Source organism: Gossypium raimondii, chromosome 12 (genome assembly GCF_025698545.1).
Source record: "Gossypium raimondii isolate GPD5lz chromosome 12, ASM2569854v1, whole genome shotgun sequence".
In the NCBI taxonomy this organism is placed as follows: domain Eukaryota; kingdom Viridiplantae; phylum Streptophyta; class Magnoliopsida; order Malvales; family Malvaceae; genus Gossypium; species Gossypium raimondii.
The window spans coordinates 47,673,522-47,688,182 of NC_068576.1; the positions used below are offsets into that span (position 1 = coordinate 47,673,522).

The window sequence follows — 14,661 nt, forward strand, 5'->3', positions numbered from 1 at the left end:
ATTTCAACATATCTAAAATTTTATAAAATATCATCCAAGTTTTATAGAATCTAAGGGTGAGTTTGGATGGGCAGTGCGTTTACTTGTAGTTAGTGTAAAAACAGCGGTGACGGTGAGATTAAATACTGTAACGTGAGACAAAAAGCAAGCTAAACGCATTGCACCGCACCCAATCGCTTAGCCATTTATGTACTCCATGATAGTAATTGTTAGGAATACCTACCCTAGTAGGTCATAATAAACAAATCGATTAGTTGGAATAGGAGCAAAGAGATCATCAATAGGTAGCACTAGCATTGCGTGATCTGTGGTGCGTGGCGAAGAAAAGGGAAGATGGCAGTGAATGTTGTGGAAAGCAAAGAATGGTATTTAGCAGGGTACGCTGCCGAAGGCGTTCCAACCACTGATCATCTAACGCTCCGCAGTGTGCCGCTGTCCTTATCGCTCGATTCCATACCCGACGCCTATGTAGCCGTTCAACTCCTCTTCATCTCTGTTGATCCTTATCTTCGTACCAGAATGAGCGGCCAAGAAGACGGCTTATATTTTCCGCAGTTCAGCCTTAACCAGGTTCCTCCCATTAATTTATCTCATCATTTCATACCTTAAGCTAAGCAGTAATTAATGGCTAGCAGTAGCTTAGCGTCTGTAACGAGCTAGCTGTAGACGTTAATAAATCCTATATATATGTATGCAGGTGATAACTGCTTTTGGAGTTGGACGAGTGATGAGATCCAAGGATGAAAAGTACAGTGAGGGTGATATTGTGTTGAATGCTTTCTTTCCTGTAGCTGAGTACTGTGTGGTGCCATCTAGTGTCCTCATAAGAAAGATTGACCCAGAGGCTGGAATTCCCTTGCCAGAATATCTCAGTTGTCTTGGTGATTAGTCAATTCATAATTACTACTCCATCCTTTGAATTTCTCACTATAAAATTATAGATATAATATAAATGTGATGAATGGATGGATGTAGGGGTTCCCGGGTTTGCAGCGTGGGTGGGGATAGAAGTGCTGGGAGAGGCGAAGCCGGGGTCAAACGCATTCATATCAGCGGCGGCAGGTGGTGTAGGAATGGTTGCGGGGCAATTGGCTAAGCTCAAGGGTTGTAGAGTCATTGGAAGCACCGGATCTGATGCCAAGGTACTCACTCACTCTGCTGCTATATTTTTTTTGTTTTTGATTTTCTTCTGTGTTACTCCTCCATTTCAACTTCCTCCTCCTTTTTTTTTTTTTTTGCGTGGTTTTTGGTATCCATCTTGATTACCGTCGAAAGTTGCGTAATTATTTCAAATGCAACGTCAAAAAATGATGATGAGTTATCGGTGGGACCGAGTGGAGTTAGTCTGTTTGAAAAAGAGAGGGAGTGAGTGGCGACTGTGAATGGTGCTTAGACCCCACCCCATTTGTATTGCGGCACAGAGATAGCTACACCGTGATCCTCGTGGAAACAACACATTTTCAGCTTAAAGCAAAGATGTGTGGTTAGGATAAGCAAAATCTCATTCTATTAGAAAAATTCAATAAAAATTTTAAATTTTAAATTAAACAATTTAAATTATTTGAGTTAAATAAGTTATTCAGATTAATTCGAATAAAAAATTTAAGTTCTTCGGTTTAACTCGAATATGAATTACACAATTTAAATTATCTTAAAATTCGAATTAAAAAAGACAAAACTACGTAATTTTGATAAATGTTTACCTATTAAGTTAAAAAGCAAAACAATTATAATGTTTATATAGTTAAATAATCTTGTATTTTGTCTACTAGTTAAATAATCGGTCAATGTAAACGCAATATTAAGTATAACTAGTAGGATTCGTTAACTCGACTCGATTCGATTTGAAAAAATTTTAAATTGAGATCGGTTGCTAAAATAGGATTCATCGACTTGACTAACTCGAAATTTTTTGATTCAATTCGACTCAACTCGATCGATTACTCACTCCTATGTGTGATTAGAAAAACAGGTTCTGATAATTTAAAAAAAAAATAGAAATAGAAATAGCTGAGGCCTGATTTTGGCTTAATCATTAATTATTTTTGTCATAAATATTTGAATGTAAAAATTCTATTTTTATATTTGAAATTTAGTTTTTTAATTTAAGAAATTTAATCTATTTATTTTCAAATTTTCAAATTTAATTCAATTATTAATACCATCAAATTTTTAGATAAAGTATGAATTGGTCACTAAAGTATTGTCCGCATTTTATTTTGGCTATTGAACTTTTAATTATTTCTATTTTGGTCATTAAACTATTTGAAATCAAAATTTTTGTCATCAAATGTTAATAGCCATTTGAAATTTGGCGAGAATCTGACTTGGATTTTTCTATTGGTGTAATAATAAATTTATCCCTCTAATGTTTGCATATTTTATCAATTTGATCTTAAATGTAAAAATTTAACAAATTTAACTCTCAATATTTACAAAATTTGTTATTCTAATTCAAATTTTAAAAATTCAATAAATCTAACCCTTAACATTTACAAAAGACAAATATATATATATATATATATATATATATATATATATATATTGTAAAATTTTATTTGTATAACGAAATTGGATCAGAAACGGTGGTTTGGAGAGAAATGAAAGAAAAGGCGAGAAGAAAGAAAACTATAAGTTTTTTTATTAACTTATATCACAAGTCAATAAAATATTAAGTCACTGAAGAAAATATTAAGGCATAATCATAAATTTAATCCTCAATATTTATGTTTTTTGTCAATTTAGTTATTTTTAGCTAAATTTGACTCTCAACCTCTTAAAAAGACAAATTTGACTATCAATATTTCAAAAGAGTTAAATTATTTTTTAACAAAAATATTGACTAAAATGTTAAAGTTTTAAACATGGTAGCTCGAATGAAAATCCAAATGTACTTCATGCTTCTTTTTTAAAATTTTATGATTTTTTATAATTTTTAAATTTAAAATTATTTGTCAACATGTTATATAAGACAAATAATGTCATGTTAGCATAAAAGTGCATGTGAACTACCATGCGTGTTTACATACCAACATCGTCAAAATTTTAATATTTTAGCTAACATTTTCATTAAAAACGATTTGACTCTTTTTTGAAAGGTTGAGGGTCATATTCAACTAAAAAAAGAAGAAGAATAAGGGCTAAATTAATAAAAGATGTAAACGTCGAGGGTTAAATTTAACATGTACCAAATATAAATGCAGTTAAGAAATTATTATTAAAAATGATTAAATTATTTTTTCTTTTTCAAAGTAATTAATATAGTCATGAATGTGTTATTTTTATATTTTATATTAGATAAATATAAGTTGATCTAACATTTTATATTTTATATTTTATATTTTATATTTTATATTTTATATTTTTAATTAAAGCCATAATTGAGTGAGGACATAAGTTGATCTAACATTCACATTATTGTTGTTGTTGTTGTTGTTGTTTTTTTTTTAATTAGGTGAGACTCGTAAAGGAGGAATTCGGGTACGACGATGCATTCAACTACAACAAAGAAGTTGATTTTGATGCGACTTTGAGCAAGTAAGTAATTCTAATTTATGAATGTAAAAATTGAACGTTGATAATGACAATAGAACGATTGTAAAAAATAAGAAAAAAATATAAATACAATTTTTTACGTGAAAATCTTTTCGAAAAAAACCGAATTCGAATGATACAAAAAGAGTTTCAACTACATCTATTTATAACTTGAAAAGCCTTACCCTAATCAATGTCAAATAGAAACAATATAGTAAGGTTAAAACATTTTATTCTAATCAATATTAGAAGAAGTATACTTCTATACGGATACTACTTGTGCATTTTGTACCATACCTCATCACTTGGCCTTCACCCTCTCATAGATCCTCTATTTTACCAATATATTATATTTTTTTAACAGGAATTTGAACTACACAATTCTAACAACGTACATTGTATACTATTAGTATTAAGCATGAATTGAAGAATGATGTGCAGGTACTTCCCTAATGGTATTGATATATACCTGGAGAATGTAGGTGGTAAAATGCTTGAGGCAGTCCTGAATCACGTCAACCCTCACGCTAGGATTCCAGTTTGTGGAATGATTTCTCAATATAACCAGGTCTCTACTATATATGTTTCTTTATAGCTGATTGTACTAGTGTATGACCCAAGCTGACTTGGATTCCAAATTCCATGCATGATGCAGATTTGGACAGAGAGGGAGGGGGTAAGAAATCTGCTGAATATCGTGGGGAAGGAGGTAAGAATGGAGGGCTTTTTGGTGGGCTCCTATTTGGACAGATTTGCAGATTTTACTGTGGAGATGGAGGGTTATCTAAAGCAAGGGAAAATAAGTTCCAAGATCAAAATCTATGAAGGAATCCAAAACTTTGCGGAGAGTTTAGGGTCCCTTTTCTCAAGCTCTAACTTTGGGAAAGTCGTGATTGAAGTTAATAAGCCTCGTTAATCAGGTCATCATCCATTGTTAAGTGATGCAAGTCTCCACCCTACATCCTGATTCCAACTTCCAAATGCAATAAACACACTCCATTGTTGCTTGCTTATGCACTTATGATCTTTAATTTAGTGTAATCAATCTATTGTTCTTCAGCAAAGTTAAATTAAAATTGCAAACAACATAAAATCTAATATATTATTAGTAATTGGGTTTTTCCTCTTCGATTCATTATCTGTTAATGGGTTGGCATTCGCAGTTGGAAGAGGAGGATAACATGTGTGGTGTGGTGTGAGAATGAAATGTTATGGAATTGAGTAATCTAATAAAATAGTCACTTTTTTTTTTGAAATTATTTCAAATTGGGCTTTTATTAATAAGATAAAACATCTGTACAAAATAAAAATATATACCTATTATCCTAAGAAAAACAGCCCAAGATTTCAGATGGCCAAAGTTAAACAAATATCTAGATATTATTAAAGAATACTCTAGAAACGACACTTAATGCGCCGAACCATTGCCCAATCAGAATTTGCTGAAATCTGTCTTCTCCTCTTTCTATCATTTCATTGCCCAGTTGACGATTTCATTTTTCAAAACTTTCCTTCTGAAACATTTCATTTTCTTTTTTGTTTTGAAACTTTCTCTCTTCCATTCTTCATCTCCTGAAGCTTTCCTAATCTGGTTCACACACCCAATTGTATCTTTTTTGCTCTTCGGCATACTCATGGACCTCCATTTCTAGGTATATCTCCTCTTTTCTTCTTAGAGTTTCTGTTGCAAGAATATGTCCAAGATTATTTGTAGATCTTGGTGTATGTTGGAATCTGATATTATTGGAGCCACTTATTTTCTGTTGGATATCATAAATATATGCCCCTACCAGTGATCGATCTTGACCCTTTGTGTTGCATTTCTTTATTATTGCGAAGGAATCTCCTTCAAAGATGATTGACTGCCATCCCTTTTCGACTCCTATTTGAACTGCTTTCCAACAGGCTATTGCTTCAGTAGCAAATGCAAAGGTTATGTCATTGTGGATCTCTGAACAGGATAAAAGAACTTTTCCTTCCGCATCTCTGGCCACAATACTTGTGTAATAACCCGAAAATTACTACAGTAAGAAAGTAAGATAATATCCTTGATATAGTAAAATAAGGAAATAAAGTGATAAAAAGGGTAATATTGAGTTATGTCAACATTGGGAAGTTTATTATGACATATTAATTTAAGAAAGGATTAAATTGCAAAAATGAGAAAAGTTTTGTTGCCCAAGAGTAAATACTCAAAATTTGAGGGGTTAAAGTGTAAATAAGAAAAAGTTGAAGGACCAATAGTGTAAATAATTTAAGAGTGGAATAATCTAGAAACTAAGGAAAATGCATGAATTAGGACCAAATTGAAAAGGTGAAGAATTTTGAGGGACTAAATTGCAATTTTACCAAATTAAGTGATGACTCAAGGATGGAATTTTAAAAGATTATAAAGGGCAAAATGGTCAAATAGAGAGAGAGAATTCTAGAAGGTAATGATGATATTTGTGATATTTTTAATTAATTAAATAGATAAATGTTATTTAATTAATATTTTATTAAGATTTTTAGTATTATTTTATTATTAAATGATTAATATAAAAGGGATGAAAGATGATGAAAAAATTATCATCTTTTCCATGCAACCAACGTGAGAAGAGAGGAAAAGAAAGAAGTTTTCCTTTCTTTACAATTTGGTCTTCTCACCAAAAATTCACCATTTTCACTTAGAAATCAAAGAAATTTTCATAGCCACCAAGAGAGAAAAATGATAATGAGACAATGGGGAGCTATAATATCAAGTTAGATTCAAGAAATAGAAGCTAGAGGAGAGAGAAAATCAAGTTAAAGATTGAAATCAATAGCATAAGGTAAGAACATCAAGATTTCAATATATTTTTAAGTTTGATATTATTGAAAAGCATGGAAATAATGTTATAGTAGAGTTTTCTTATATAAGGTCTTAAGTTCTTGATATATTAGTGAAGAGAAATAAGTGAAAGTGATGGGAAATATTATAGAGAAAGGGAATAAGGGAGTTATACACCTAGTAATCAACATTTTGCACTAAAACAGTTTTGGACAGCAGCAGTAGGTTAACTTTGAAAAATCACCATAAATTGTGGAAATCTAATTAGATTATGAATAAAATATGGAATTAAATCTTATTAATTCTAGTTTCTCATAGAATAAATAGTGTAAGTAATGGAATTGTAAATCATGAGATATAATAAATTTTGTGAGACAAGGTCAGAATGAATTCGGGTTCCCCTGTTCTGACTTTGGAAAATCATCAAAAATTGAATAAAATAATTAGAGGCTTAAATTTATATGTTTAAAATCCTTAATGAGTTTATTTTCAATAGAAACAAATGGAAACATCATCCAAATTTTGTACAAAGAGATAATTAATTTTTAGTAAAGAGCAGTCGGAACTGTCAAACAGTGAAACAGGGGAATTTTTAAAGAATAAATTGTACTTATTGGCTAAACCAAAAATTCTGAAAATATTATGGTAAGAAGATATGTGAGTCTCAAGATATAAATAATTTAGTGACTATGACTCAAGTGGACAACTTTGAATTAATATATAAATAAATGGTGGAATTATAGATAATGTTACATATAAGCATATTATACATTAAGGATGTGGAATGGAGAGGAGGAGGAGGAGGAGGAAAATAAATGATTTCAACTAGCATGAGTTCTCATTAAAAATGGTCAATTTGCATGTTTTAGGTTCAAAGACTAAATTGAATAAAAGTATTATTTTAAAGGTAAATTGGTAAATATGTCAAAAGTCACCAAATTGCATGAAATGAATTGCTTTATTATTTAAATTAATAAATTGAATGAAATATTAATTTATATCAAGATTGGGTGAAAATTCGAGGAAAATAAAAAATTACCAAAATGTCCCTAAATTTTGGTATTTCTGCAATTTAGCCTGGTAAGTTCATGTAACTTGAATTATATTCTTAGATGATTGAAATATATATATTGGATTGAGAAATTGATTTGAATTGTGAACATGAGAAATTGTGAATTGAATGAAATGGAAATGAAGCTTTGAATTACATGAGTAAATATCGGGTCTCGTAGGCCCTATTTGTTATGAATATAACATTTCAAAGATATGTTATAAAAAATTATAAAAGCACGTTAATAATTTAAAAGTTTTAATTCGGATGAAATTTCGTAACTTGGTTTAATACGTATGCAAATGTATGTCTTCTAGTAATGCCTCGTACCCTATTCCGGCATCGAATACGGGAAAGGGGTGTTACAATGTGACATCGCCAGATTCGGTAATAACGTTTAGACCGGGTTTGGGGTGTTACAACATGAAGCTGAACGGTTCTGACTCTCATTGTATGCACCGTCGAAGTTAATTTTCATGAACTCACAGTGTGGGTGCCTCCATCTTTTGTTTTCTGTTATTATTACCGATTTTCTTTTTTGGAAACCAGTAAGCTCAGTAATGTAGTTACTGATGAAGTTTGCAATTTCTTTTCAATTACTGACTTTTTCCTCGTGTATTCTTCTGTTTCGATCTCCCTATATGGCCCAAAGTGCGCAGCATAAAAGGCGACCTTGACAAGGGGTGAGCTGCTCAAACACCCAGGTAAGCCACTGTACGAAGTCCATGCTCTGGTTCAATATTCTGAAGTGGTCCATTGTTTCAGCTATTTCTCCATATCGGCTTGTGTTGACTGATAACTTCCTATACTGCATATTCACCTTTGTAGGCAAATAATTCCATGATAGCCTCCAGATTAATCTTTATTTTTGTTGGTAGATTCAGGCTCCAAAGTTTTTTGTAGAATTTTCTGTAGATGGTTTGTAAAGCATAAGCTCTAAGATTTTCATCTGAACTCTGTAATAGTTTATAGGCACTTCGGACCGTGAATTCACCCGACAATTCACCTCCCCAAATGAGGAAGTCCTCATGAGGTGTTCGTGCCAAAGGGATCCGAAGGATTCTTGCAGCGTCTTTTTCTGTGAAGGTACTATTTTTCAGCTCCCTCTTCCAAAGTCTATTATTACTATCAATTAACTCATTTACTTTAAAATCATGCATAGAGTTGGTCGCTGTTGATAATCTAAAATTAACTGCATCTGGAATCCAAGCATCATCATTAATGGATATATTAGTACCCGTACCAACCCTCCAGCATAGTCCTTTTGCCAATATAGCTTTAGCTGCCCAAATACTTTTCCACACATAGGAGCAAGAATTTCCCAAACGGGAATTTAAAAAATGGTCATTTGGGAAATATTTGGCTTTAATTACTTGCGTAACGAGAGCATTCTGGTTATTAATAATCCTCTATCCTTGTTTAACTAATAATGATATATTAAATTGAGCCATATTCCTAAAACTCATACCCCCCTCCTTTTTAGAACTGCACATAGCTTTCCATCGGCACTAGTGAATTTCTTTCTTTCCTTTACCTTTTTGCCACCAGAATCTAGCAAAAATATTTTCAAACTCCCCACATAGTGATTTTGGTAGAAGAAAGCATATCATAGCATAAGTTGGTATTGCTTGAAGTACTGATTTTATGAAAACCTATTTTCCCCATTGAGATAGAAATCGTGTACTCCAATTTTCAATCCTCTACTTAATCATCCTTAAGGTTCTGAAAAGATTCATTCTTTTGCCTTCCTACCACATTAGGGAGTCCTAGATATTTCTCCATATTTGTCGAGCGCCTTATTCTTATTTCAGTCGAGATGTCTTCTTTGTCCCCTTCCACTGTATTAGAGTTAAAGAAAATCGTGGATTTATTAAAATTCACGCATTGACCGGAGCAAATCTCATATTCCCTCAAAATATCTTTTAAAATTTTTGTTCTACTCTTTGTAGCTTCACTAAACAAAATACAATCATCTGCAAATAGTAAATGTAAAATCGTCGGACCCCTTCTGCTAGCCTTAACTCCTTTTATCAAACCCTCTTTTGTTGCTATCCTGAGCAAGGACGAAAGTCCCTCACTACAAATCAGAAAAAGAAAAGGACTAAGTGGGTCACCTTATCAGAATCCTCTAGTAGGTTTGAAAACATTGCCTCTCCTCCCGTTGATGGTTACTACGTAAGAGACTGTAGAAATACATCTCAGAATTAGTGACACCCATTCCTCTGCAAAACTCATACGAAGCATTACTTCCTTCAAGAATGCCCACTCAACTCTATCGTAAACTTTACTCATGTCTAGCTTCACTACCATAAATCCTTTTTTCCCCGTTCGTTTTTGGCGTAGTGTATGTAGAATTTCATAGGCTATCAACACATTATTGGATATTAGCCTTCCTGGAACAAATGCACTTTCAGCATTGTCAATACACCTTCCAATAAATTCCTGAAAACGATTAGCAATAGTTTTGGCTATAATTTTGTATATAACTGTGCATAGACTAATGGGTCTGAAGTTAACAAGATTTGTGGGGTTGGAGATCTTTGGAATAAGTACTATCTTAGTTAGGTTTAAAGCTTCGAAATCCTTACCATCATTCAAAACTTCCAAGCAAAAGATTTCAATATCTTTACCCACAATGTGCCAGTATTTTTGAAAAAATAGTGCCGAAAAGCCATCGTAGCCTGGTGCTTTAGTGGGCCCCATTCCTTTTACTGCAATAAAGATCTCTTCTGCCGTAAATTTTGCCAATAGGGTTGTGTTGATGTCTGAAGAAATGTTATTGTTAATGTCTGTTAAAAGATGGGATAGATTCCCTGCTCCATTAGACGAAAATAGATTCTGGAAGTACTTTGTAGCAGTCTCATTTATTTCTGGTTCCTCAAAAATTTCCTTTCCATCATCTGTGTCCAGCCTATTTAGTGTGTTGATTCGTTTCCACATTGAGGCATATTTGTGGAAAAATGCCGTATTCTTATCCCCTAGCTGAAGCCAATTGACCCGTGCTCTTTGTTCCCAATACATTTCATCTTTATCAATCTCTATATTCAGATGAATTCTCGTATCAATTATCTGTGCCATTATATCATCATCTCTTTCTTTCTCTATTAAATTTTCTAACTCCTTTGTGAACTTGTTCATCAACCCCTTCGTATCTTCTTTATTGATTTTGCCCATCTTGACAGACTGGTCTGTAGTCTTTCAATCTTTTTAAAAATAGATCCATTTGAGGACTCCCATGATTTCTTAATCTCCTCTTCAATTGACTCATCTGTGGTCCACCATGCTTCAAATTTAAATCTTGGGTTTCCCTTGAAACTGTTTTCATTAGTTGTGCTGATAAAAATGGGGCAATGATCTGAAAGTGGAGACGTTAAATGATGTATATTGTAACAGCCTGGTTTTTTTTACCCTAATCGGAACAGTGGTTTCGGGACCACAAATCTGAATTAGAAAAATATTTTAATATTATTTTATGTGTTTATTATGTGTTAATTTACTAGTGTGAAAATTTCGTGCTTTAATTTCGTCGTTTAAGTGTCCGATTAAATAAAAGGATTAAATCGCGTAAAATAAAAATTTAATGGTTATTTCTAAAAAGGGGCTGAATAGTGGTTATTCTTTTAATATGGAGGTTTTGTTTTGCAATTTAACCATTAAATAGAATAGTGGGCGGCATGTGTATAATATATATAGTTTTTATATTAATTATAAATGTTATAATATATATTATATTATAATATTATAATTAAACAAATAAAGACCACCATCATCTTTTATTTCATTATCATCTAATCGAAACTAAGAAAAGAAAATAAAAGAAGAACAACCAAGCTATTCGGCCATCTTTGATGCTTGATTTAAGGTATGTTTGGTTTCGGTTTTTGATATTTTTGCGTTTTTGTGATCGTTGCTTCGTGTTATATCTAGCCCATGCTTTAATTTTAGAATTTGATAGTGATTTTGAGACATGTCATTTATGAATACTTGAGCTTGGTAATAGTTGATGATGAAATATGAAAGATATGTGATAGATTATAATGTGTGTTCTTGAATTTTTGATGAATTTAATTATTTTGGATTAATTTGTAAGAAAATATTTAATTGAGGGATTAAAAGGTGAAATAAATGACATGCAAGGATCTATATGGGTCTAGGAAATATTCGGCCAAAACATAGTGTGGTCAATTTGAAATATTTTGTGTTTTGTACAATTTGGACTAAATTGTAAAAATGTTAAGTAGTAGGGGTAAAATGGTAAATTGCCCATTTATGTGTTGTTGGACAAAATTGAATGAAATTATATTTGAATGAGTTCAATTTGAATGTGTTTAGATCAAGAAATAAAGAAATTGGACTTGGATCGGGGGAAGACTAAAGTCGTTGACTAATCGTTCCGTTTCGATTATCGTTGTCAGAGGTAAGTCTATTAGCAATTTAAAAGTTATTAAATCAATATTTATACATGTATATCGATGGTATACTTGATGAGCTGTAATTAAATGTTTATAATTTGAAGTATAAGTATGAATTTTATATAAGTATTTGATAGTTTGAATATACAAGTATAATCTTGTATAAGTTTATGAGTTAAATTATAGGTTTAAATTTTATATAAGTAAAGGTGAGATTCGGATAGGCATGTATATATATGAAAATCTCTTGTAATGAAATTAGGTATGAAATTATACATGTATATGATAGATTCAAAATATATGTAATAGCATGAATAAACTTTGAATTTAGATAAAGGTACGAATATGTATATATTTATATTTATATATATACATAATGATTGAATATATATATGCATATGTGTATATATATATATAGTTTTTTTAATTTAGTGGAAGTATGAATGTTGTATATGTATAAATTCTTGGTTTTAATCCAAGGTAAGTATGATTTATACATATATATGTATATTAGGTTTGAATATATGTATATATATATGAATAAACTCTTAGATTTGATTAAGATATGTAACTTATATTTATATATGTGAGTTGGTAATTATATATATATATGTTATATTCGAATGATCAGTATACATACATGTATATGATTTTATAGTGAAATTAGGTATGACAATTATACAAGGTTACATGAGGTTCGGTTATGTTAATATACAAGTATATATTCTTGTAATAAATTATGTATGTTTATTCATGTAAAGTTCTTGAATAGCATTGGAAGTATGAAATTTTGAGTGGAATTGATGTTTGAACTTTATATTATCTATGTTATTTAAAGATATGGTTTATAAATTATTGAGCTGAATTTTAAGTGGATTTTATATACAAATATGAGATACAACTTCGTGAATTGAGATTCTTTTGTTAAAGCTCAAGATTAATCGATTTATTGCCAGTGAAATAATTCAGACTTTATGTCTAGCAGGCTTTATGCCGGTGAAATTATTCAGACTATACGTCTAGCAGGCTTAATGCCGGTGATACATTTCAGACTATAAGTCTAGCAAGCTAAAAGCGGCAAATGCGAATCGGTTTTAAAACCTAGCAGTGCTAAGTGCACGTGAAGTCATTTAAATTATGTGAGAATATGCAATTGATATAGCTATGATTTTGGCTATATTAAATTGATGAGCACATATATATTCAGTCTAAGTAATTATTAAATATATATATATGTGCATTCGGTATATGCATATATTAAATATATATGCATTTGGTATATGCATTTGATAAACAATTGATATATATATATATATATATATATTTGAGGTGTATATACATTTGTTTATAAGTATTTGATGAATATGTTTGCATTCGGTTATAATGTTTATTAGGTATATATATTTGATTATAAATAAAATGGTTTAAAGACACAAATGCTAATAAAATAATTATTTGTGTTAATTACTAATTCAAATGAATTTGATTTGGAAATTATATGACTTATATATATTTTAGTTATGTTATAGACTTACTAAGCTATATAAGCTTACTTTGTTCGCTTTCGTCTCTGCTTTTATAGATTTTAGATCCGACTTCAAGCTCGGGGATCGTCAACAAGTTCATCACCTTATCTATTATCTCGGTATTTTAAATATTTAAATTCTAACTATGGCATGTATAGACTAGATAAATGTTTTGGAGGTCGTATTTTGTTGTATTATATATGATTATAATAGCCATACTAAAATGGTTTATTTTCTTATGGATTTGCTAGTTTGCAATGTCTATATTAGTTAGATTTTAATGTCTTTGTTTATTAAGGATGGTTGTGTTTGTTCGGTAATGCCTCGTAATTCTAATTCGGTGACGGATACGGGTTAGAGGTGTTACATATATTGCCTTTTGGAAAGAGTTTCATCCATTTTTCATTTGCAACACCCCTATCCAGTCTTTCTCTAATATTCGTTTTCGGTAGATTCCCTCTCTCCCATGTATACCATGCTCCCGTATAGCCCACATCTATAAGTAGGCATTCTTTGAAGACTTCATGGAATGTTGCCATACTTTTCTCCTCCCTTGGCTGGCCTTCCCTTTTTTCGAAAGAGTACATTATTTCATTAAAATCTCCACTCACTAGCCAAGGGTGATCTTGTTCCTGGCCCAAAATTCTTAGTAAATTCCATGAGGTATTTTTATTGTGTATATAAGTTAACCCATAAAACCCTGTGAATCTTCATTCTTTACTAACACATTCTTCTTTGATCAACACATCAATATGACTCGTTGAAAAAGTTTTTAGACTAACCTGAATCTCCACTTTCCATGCTAGGCAGATCCCTCCTCGCGTACCTACTGCTCCTACATCAAACCCATTCATAAAACTACACCTCCTAATTTTCTCCATACGTCTTTCGTTAACTTTAGTCTCCATGAAGTAGACCATTTGGGGGTTATTTTGCTTCAGTAAAAACCGAAGCCTTCGCACTGCCCGTGGACTCCCCAATCCACGGACATTCCAGCATATAATTTTCATTACGTCCGGTCAGCTTGCCTTTTGGCAACCGCCGATCTATTTTGTTTGAGGTTGTCTACCGAAAAATTTGTTTCAGCCTCATTTATTAAATCATGTCTACCATATCTCATCCTTTTTGCTTCATCTTCTCGAGTCTCTTCTGTACCATAATCATCATATTCAATCTCTACCAATTTCCTTTTCTGTAATTTACTTTCTGCTCTATAATATTTCATCATTCCTGCTGGTTCAATTCTTTTCCAACTGGATTTCCTGACTGGTTTCAGTATATCTTCATCTGTTTTGCTTCTCTCTATCTTTTTTTCATCGATTTCTCCTT

At 31.6% G+C, this 14,661-nt stretch overlaps 1 protein-coding gene across 2 annotated transcripts; it reads left to right on the forward strand.

The window, feature by feature from the left end:
• The first annotated feature begins 216 nt into the window (after positions 1-216).
• Positions 217-4,669, forward strand: LOC105764601 (2-alkenal reductase (NADP(+)-dependent)). 2 transcript variants are annotated; one of them, XM_012583236.2, is made up of 6 exons: positions 217-570; positions 698-881; positions 976-1,142; positions 3,455-3,537; positions 3,964-4,102; positions 4,190-4,669. In XM_012583236.2, exons 1-6 carry the CDS (start codon positions 334-336, stop codon positions 4,448-4,450), a joined length of 1,071 nt encoding a protein of 356 aa, XP_012438690.1. In that variant the 5' UTR covers positions 217-333; the 3' UTR covers positions 4,451-4,669. The 2 variants fall into 2 exon arrangements, with proteins under 2 accessions (XP_012438690.1, XP_012438691.1); XM_012583237.2 differs by having other exon boundaries at positions 223-570; positions 3,976-4,102.
• Positions 4,670-14,661: the final 9,992 nt, after the last annotated feature.